This window comes from Buceros rhinoceros, unplaced genomic scaffold, assembly GCF_000710305.1.
Source record: "Buceros rhinoceros silvestris isolate BGI_N320 unplaced genomic scaffold, ASM71030v1 scaffold45285, whole genome shotgun sequence".
NCBI classification, from domain to species: Eukaryota; Metazoa; Chordata; class Aves; order Bucerotiformes; family Bucerotidae; genus Buceros; species Buceros rhinoceros.
In genome coordinates this window covers 3,167-11,332 of record NW_010415463.1, presented here as the reverse complement: position 1 = coordinate 11,332, position 8,166 = coordinate 3,167, and the positions used below count along the sequence as shown (strand labels likewise).

Sequence of the window (8,166 nt, the reverse complement as noted above, 5' to 3'; positions counted from 1 at the left end):
TGCTCGCAGGTACCAGGCTTGGAGCAGGTTAGTGACCCTGGCTCGGAAGGAGGCCGGTGGATGGATGGGAGCTGCCCACAGTTGAGCCCGGACTGGCCACGGGCCCGTGGGTCAGTGACGCAGCTCACTCCAGGAGCACCACGTGCTTTCGGAGTCTGTCTCGCCATGGTGCCCATTACTCGACTCAAGGAGCTGCCATGGTGGGGAAAGCGTGGGGCCACGGGGAGAGCAGGGCACCTCAGGCATGCAGCAGAGGGCCGTTGGGTTTCTCCTTCTCTGTGGGGCGCAGGGACACTGACTGTCCTCTGGGCCCCCTGTCAACTGGTTTCATCGGCCTTTTCCCGAGCGAGTGCTGGTTGGCCCAGGACTTCACAACCTGTTGCAATTCTCTCCCTCCTTGACCTCTCTCTGGGTGGGAACTGCTGAGGACCAGCCTGTCTCCTGGAGAGGAGTTGGAGGCTGCCTTCGGATCTCGCCCTTTTCCAGGGGCCTCCTCCTGAGCCTTGGCGGGGCACTCGGGGCTGTGGTAGAGCCCCGGGGTCCCTCACTTCCCCCCCCCTCACATGTGGCAGTTCTTGTTTTGCAGGTGCAGCCGGGTGTGTAGCAACGTTGCTCCACGATGCGGCCATGAACCCTGCCGAAGGTAACGATGGTCCTGGCCTGCCGGGGAGGGGAGGATCGGGGGTTGCCCGTGCCGCTTGGGTCCCCACTGCAGCGCGGAGGGTGCTCTCCTCATTACTCACCTGACTGTAAGGATCCTTTGGGGGCCAGTGGCCGTGACTTCAGTTAGGGCTTCCAGTGCCTGCCTGTTACAGAGAGGGTAGGTAGAAGAAACTAATTCTGGGGAGTGCAGCAAACCCTAGCTTAGGAGGAGCCGGGAGAGCACCGCCCTTTCACCCAGTGGTCTGACAGGTGACAGTCACCTGGAGCAGGACAGAAGGCAGGAGAGGTGCGATTCGTGCTGTTGAAGTTGTTCTGAGTGTGTGGAAATTGGGCGTTGCTGTGGTGAGATCTCAGGAGGACGTGGTACGGTTCTGCGCCTGTGTTCAGGAAGAAAATTAAACGAATGGGGTGCAGAAGGCATGCTGGCGGAGTTGGGAGAAGGGAGCTCTTGTGTTGCAGAATGTCTGGAAGATACTGATTTTGTTGAGCCTGGTATGTATGAAAAAGAGAGAGGGAGTTTGTAATTAAAGTCTTTGAACTTGGTGGGAGAGGGAAGCATAACAAGGAAAGACCAGCCATTAACTCTTTTTTTCCTCTTAACACTGGAGGCCTCGTGACGGTGCAGGCTCCAGCTGATCTGGACCCAGCAAAGCTCTCCCTGCCCACTGCCTGGCTGGGACCCTGAGAGGCAGGCAGCTGGGTGGCCGGGCCGTTGTCTTTGCTTCCCTGGAGCTCATCTTATCACAACGTGTAGTTCGTAGTCATATCGTGTTTAGCTCCTTGTGGTCACGCTGAGATGGGGTAGGCAGGACAGCCGCACGCTGTGTTCCGGGCACCCCTGCCTGGCGCTTGGATGTGTTGGGGGGTGGGGTGGCATTTGGTCCTTGTCCTGAAGCAACTGTGTTTCAGCAGCGGCTGCTGATGATTCCTGTCTGGTGAGCTCTGCGGTGTGCTGTGGTTATTCTGGGCTGCAGCGCGGGCGGCTGGGGAGGGACAGGCTCATCCAGATTGAGCGCTGTCTGGAAGCTAAGAGAATAGATGCAGGGGGGCTTCTTCTGACTGCGCAGTAGCTCTGCAGTGGTGGATGGGGAGATGTGAGTCGTTTGGGAGCGAGGGTGGATCTGGAGTGTAAGCACCTGGGTATCGGGCTGTTCCCGGGGCTGTGGCAGCTGCAAGGTCTCCAGGTGGCTATGTCTGTGTGATGGTGATGCCTCGGCACATCTGAATGGCTGCGGTCCTGCCTGGGGACACACGTGGCACTGCTGGTCCTAGTTCATCGCTAGCCCTTAAGCCAGCATGACCAAACTCCGGGCACTGTGAGGAAGCCTGGCTTCACGCTTACCCTTTCTCTTTCCTCTCCTCTGCGCCTGGGTCCTGGCTGCTGCTGCTGGCTGCCGCCGTCTGTCCCAAGTGGTCAAACAGAGGATGCAGATGTACAACTCGCCTTACCAGCGTGTGACGGACTGTGTGCGAGCTGTGTGGCGCAACGAAGGGGCCGGAGCTTTCTACCGCAGCTACACCACCCAGCTCACCATGAACATCCCCTTCCAAGCCATTCACTTCATGACCTACGAGTTCTTGCAAGAGCAGCTCAACCCCCACAGACAGTACAACCCAGGCTCCCACGTGGTCTCCGGAGCCTGTGCGGGAGCTGTTGCTGCTGCTGCCACTACGCCTTTGGACGTTTGCAAAACACTGCTCAACACCCAGGAGTCCCTGGCCTTGAGCTCCAACATCAGTGGACACATCACAGGCATGGCCAATGCCTTCAGGACGGTGTACCAAGTGGGTGGTGTAACTGCCTACTTCAGAGGGGTCCAGGCGAGGGTCATTTATCAGATGCCCTCAACAGCAATTGCCTGGTCTGTGTACGAGTTCTTCAAATACATCCTCACCAAGCGCCAGGAGGAGCGCCGGGCTGGGAAGTGAGCCAGAGCCGAATGCCGTTCCAGACCTGCTTCACCTCCCCTCCTCGTTTGTCTCCTGACCCCTCTCCCCCTCGGTTTGGTTTGTGTTGAAGAGAGGGGGCAGCGATGCTGGTTTTTGCCTGTGGCTGCTGCAGCTCTGCTCAGGCTGCACAGCTTGCTCTCTCCCAGGGTCCTCTGAAATCTCCTGCTGGGAGCTGCAGCCCAGGTCCTGTCCCCCGGCACTTTGGTGGAGCTGTGCTCCTGTCCTTCCCTTAACCAAAACCTCCTCTCGTGCAAAGCTCACCCCTGCTCGGAAGGAGAGGAGAATGTCCTGCCCTGGCTCTGGCAGGGCCACGCTGAGCTCGCAGTCGCCAAGGGAGGGGTGGCAGCACTGCCTGAGATGCTGGGGTCTTTGTCTGGCTTTTGGCTTAAGCGAAGTGTAAGCCTTGCCGTTGTCTTGTAGCACGCACACGTGATGCTGAGTGCCCCGGTAGTGGTGGGACAGGGGGAGGATGGCACTTGAGGAGGGGAGCCTGTAGGTTTGTTGTTGTTCCTGCTCTTGACACCTCCAATAAAAACAGTTCTGCTCTGTCCTCATGTCCCCTTCTTACTCCCATGTGGCCCAGCTCCCAGCACCGCACCTTTCTGACTGTGCCCTGCGCTGAGCACTCTTGATGGTTACCGGAGGGGGAATGAAAGTGGCGTCTGGGGCTGGCAGTGGGAGGAGGGGGCCTGCCTGACCTGGCCACCCTGGCAATGTGCCAGGAGGAGGGTGGTCCCCATCCCCTTTGGGTTGTGGCTCATTGCTTGCTGCTGGCATGGGCCATGACCACTGGGGAAGCTGAAGTTCATGCTCAGCCAGGAAATCCCTCGCCCTCAGTCTGACGGCGGGGTGTCCTCTTCCAAACCTCTCTGAATGGAGGTGTGTGGCAGGAGGATCATGGGTTGTGTGTTGGGTCAGCACAGGAATGCTGGTGCTGGGTGAAGCTGGGGGGCTTTGTGCACCGTGCATAGGAGATCTGGGGCTCAGCAGAGCTTTTGCCCCCTGATTTTGAGTAATAAAACTAGTTTGATGCTTAATGAGCATCTTAAAATTCTACCAACCCACTTGCTCAAAGTGCTAATATTTTTTCCCATCTAATGATAATAGAACAGCTTATTTTTTTAACCTGTTACCTGTCTTGATACCATCTTCTTTTGGGGTCCCACCCAGCTCCGGCCCTGCAAGGCCACTTTGCCGGGTTGTGTCTTGAGCAGTGAAGTATCACCTAGTTGTGCCAACCCTCCCAGACCAGGGCTCCGGGTTCCTTGAGCCGGGTGCCCGCAGGTGGTGCTTGCCTCTTGCGGGATGCTCCCATAGTGCTTGCAGGAGGGGTGTTCATCCCACGGCACCATGCCCAAAATAACTCCCAGGAGGAAATGCATTCAGAGCTGTGGCATGTGCTGCCAGCGAGCATCTGGGTCAGCTCACAGCTGCTCCAGAGGATCTGCCATTCTGGCCAGGCCTGCACAGAGGTCTGCTGAGGTGGACTGTGACAGAGGAAAAGAGGGGTTTCCCTGCAGCTGGAAAGGCTGCTGGGTGAGCAGGGGAGATGTGCAGCCCTCTGGGGCATTGGGTGCCAGCACTGCTGGGGTGCTGGAGGCCAAGGACCCCCACACTGCAAGCGTGGGTGCTCAATACTCTGCCCAAGCCCCAGAAGAGCCCTGGCTCCACCTTTCCCTGAACCATCTCTCTTGTCCCTGGTTCCTGAGGGTGGGTGACAGATGCTGAGTGACTGCCCATGGAATTTTCAACAGCTGCCTGGCAGGACTGGGTGTCTCTGGGCACAGAGCAGCCACAACCACTGCTCTGCATCCCAGGTCTGCCGGGACTGCGTGCCCATCCTCTGCTCCCTAGCAAAGTTTGCAGGCTCCTGGTTCCTGCTTTTACTGTACAAGCAGGAGGACAAGAAACTCCTCAAAGAAACAAAAGACGCCAGCAGGTGGGAGCCTCCAGTTTTCTCACCATTTCAGGAGGTGGGGCTCTAAGAAACAGTCGGAGTACTGCAAGATGTGGCAGCTCTGTGGCTCCTCCACCCAAGAGGAAGAAATACAAGAGGCAGGAATGGCTGGGAGAGACCAGAGGAGGATTAGCTTGGTGGGCAGGGCATTAGACTGGTACTACCGGGCTCTGCCAGGATGGGTCTCCCTGCCAAGAAGCTGAGAGCTGTTGGCAGCAGGGCTGCAGCTTCACCTTTAGCCTTCACCACACACCAGGGCAATGAGAGACCCCATGGAGGGAAAGGAATAAACACGGGCTGGGGCTGGGGGTACATTCACACTGTTAAATCCATCAGCTGCTGGGAGAAGCTCTATAAATGTCAGCAGGCGAAGGCATGATTGAGGGTGACTTCAGGGTGTTTCCAGGAATAACTGCCCACAGAAGTGCGGGGGGAGAGACTGAGACCTCCAGGAATGGGAAGATGATGAGTCAGCACAGCACAGAGATGCTGCCGTGTGAGCTACTGGCCTGAGCGCTACCCTGGCAAGAGCATGACCTTTCTGGTCTCTCCGTGCTTTGCCAGCTTACCCAGCCCCAGCTGGTGTTGCCCAGTACAGGCAGCAGCCCCAGGGAGGATGGTGCTGTCTGTGAGGGGTCTGGTGCTGCAGGGTCGGCGGAGTTGCCCAGGGGTTTTCCAGTTATCCCTTGGGCCAGGGACTGTAAAAATCCCCTGTCCTGCTGCCATCTCCATCCCCTGAGCTGAACCTCTGGCACAGACTAAGGTTTGGCCATGGCGGCATGCAGCTGCTCCCCAGCTCTGCAGGGGTGAGGGTGTCCCCTCGCCAGCTATCCAGGTTCCTCTGGCACCTTTGGCATGATGAGGTGCCCAGGGGTAACAGAGGTACTGCCTGGTTCAGCTACAGCCGCTGCCTTTCCAAGGCCTGATAACACCACAGAGAAGCCACGCTGCTGTGTCCTATGGCCGCTTAGGTATTTGGCTGTGCTTTGAGTGAGATCCCTCCTACAGCCTCTTCTGAGTAAAGAGACTATTTTTGGCTTTCCAGCAAGGAAGCCACATTCAGCCCAGCTGAGTTTCAGAGACAACCCCTTTTCCTTTTGCCTCCCTGCAGGATCCCCGGCCGCATCCAGCATGGGCAGGGATTTGCTGCCTTGTCTTCCCTTTATACGTCCAGCTGCCCCTCGAGCCTTGTCCTGACTCTCCAGTCTGAGGTGGGGTGAGCCCTGCAGCCCCTGAGCAGGCAGAGCCAGACAGCACTGCCAGCCTTGCCCTGCTTCAGGTGATAGATCCAGGGCTGCTGTAGCTCTGCCATGGCACAAGCCCAAGCTATTTCAGACAACCCAAGTTTGCTGTGACAGGAGCAGCTCAGGAGGCCTTGGCTGCCTTCCTGGGGTAACTGGAGATGCTCGCCCTCCCACAGGTTAAGGTCAGAGCTTGGATGAGGAGAGCTGGGGGTGGTTCATCTCCCCCAGAGCAAGAGGGGAGATCCCTCCAGCGTGTCTGCCCTGTACCTTCAGCCGGGGGCCAGTGGGCTCCCAAGCTGCTACCGCCCCAGGGATCCCACACAAGGTGCTGAGTCCCAGCCCACAGGGGCCTCTGCCAGTCCAGCTCAGGGGCAGGTGGAGGAGGGGCAAGGGCACTGCCCTACCAAACCACATGCCTGACCCTCCTCTGCCAGCACCCTAGGCTACCCTAGCTTTCCTGCTCCCCAGCCCCTCTGCAGCGGGTGCCGGACAGCCCTGCGTGGCTGGAGCCCACAGGCAGTGGGGAGGTGGGCTCCCAGACCCCCTCTAGCCCCAACCCACCCTGGCTCTGGGATTCTTCAGGGCTCTGTCAGACCCCAATAAAGTCATTCAAGTTCTCATGACCCCATGGCCTTACAGCAGAGGTAAACATGGGCGCTGGGGCTGCCTGGACACAGAGCAGACATTGCCTTTGGTGGGCCTTGGGAAAGCCTCTTCTGGTGCACGTTGCTGCCTGGGTTAAACTGCTGAGAAACAGCTCCCAGCTGAGAGCCTGCCTGGCTCTGACTGAGCATCGTGGTGCAGGAAGGAAGGGAATACAGCCTGAAAGGTAAAGCTGAGGCTGAAAACCTGCTTTCCTCGCTATAACAAGCCACCAGAGGAAGCAATTGCCAGGGCTGGGCTGGGAGATACTGGTAACACCTGTACTTAGTGCAGGGTTGTGTGTCAAAAGCCCCTGACAACAGGACTGCAAAGTGGCCCAGCGCAGATGCTGCCTGGCTGCAGCCAGGGTGCAGGCAGATGGCGTGTTGCATTGGGGAGGTGGCAGAGGTGGGAGAAGAGCTGCTCGTGGTCTGAATAGCGGTGGTACAGGGATGGCGGCAGAGGTCACTCTCCCAAGGGCACATGGGTGAGGACAGTGGGGACAGCTCATGTGTGCCATGACACTAGAGCCTGCCCTCAGGTCAGTCTCAAAAGCAGTTGAAGCAAGGGCTGTTCCAGGAGATGTGGGTGGGCACCAGTCCTCATATTCCCAGCCCAACAAGCCTGCAGGTATCACACTGCTGGCAGCGCTAGCCCCAGAGAAGCCCTGCGATCCTCCCTGGGACAGCTACGGCATGAGGGCTGACATAAAATTGTCCTGGAAAGGCACAGACCATGGCTGGCATGGCTAGGTGGGTGCCAGGAGTAATGCAAAGCCAAGCAGCCTTCTCCTATGTCCCTGGCACTTTTGGGTGCCCACTTCACCTGGAGCATTGCCAAGGGCTATAGAAAGGGAAGGGAGTAGGGAATCGGGACAAAATTGGGCTGTGCCTCCATCAGGGACACAGCTCCCTCTGGTGAGGATGCAGCTGTAATGGGCACAAGGTGCTGGGTGCTACAACCACCGAAAACGTTCCTGGGCAAGGGCTTGCTGGGGCCAAATGTGGTAGCAAGAGGTTGCAAGTGGTGCCTGGGCATCAGGAGCTCTGTGAGAGGCTCCCAGCATTGGATGAATCTCACTGCTTTGGGACAGAGAAGATAATCAGTGCTAAAAACACGCTGGAGCTCTCACAAAGACGTGCTTGATGCTTGCACTCAGCCAAAAGAACACTTAGAAAAACACTGTTCTGTAGAAAGGAACCTGCACGTTGGCCAGAGACTGGGAAAGGACACTGGCCTTGTCCCCAGCTCTCCCGCCACAGCGGGGGTACATGTGGGTGCTTTTCTTTCGCTGTGTGTCCAAGCCCCAGCGATGCTGCCTGCTGCAGCAAAGCTCCTGTGTGTCTCGGGAGACCCCCAGCTCCTGGCAAGCTCAGCCATGGGGAGACACCAGCCTGCCCACAGCCAGCGCAACCAGCCCAACCTTCCCAGTGCCCAGCGTGTCCCGCTGCCGTCCTCAGCTCCGGGGACGGCTCTGCAGCTCTCCAAGCCTTGCAGGGCTACTTGGGCACCCCCAAACCAGCCAACACCAGACGCAGAGATGCTGCAGCGTCGAGTGGCAGGGACAGAGAGGTACCTGTCGCTCTCTGTCCCCGGGTTGTCGCCGATAGATGGCAGTGGCGTATCTCGCTTGGGCAAAGGCCCCGGGAGCAGTGTCCCAGCTGGCAGCCCCGGGGGAACCGGGGGCACCAGCACCCCGCCGGCAGCCCG

At 58.4% G+C, this 8,166-nt stretch overlaps 1 protein-coding gene across 1 annotated transcript; it reads left to right on the top strand.

Annotated features, from left to right (window-relative positions):
* Window positions 1–530: 530 nt before the first annotated feature.
* Window positions 531–2,993, top strand: LOC104494561 (mitoferrin-2). Its single transcript, XM_010137414.1, has 2 exons — window positions 531–643; window positions 2,075–2,993. Exons 1-2 carry the CDS (start codon window positions 628–630, stop codon window positions 2,590–2,592), a joined length of 534 nt encoding a protein of 177 aa, XP_010135716.1. The 5' UTR covers window positions 531–627; the 3' UTR covers window positions 2,593–2,993.
* The last annotated feature ends 5,173 nt before the right edge of the window (window positions 2,994–8,166 follow it).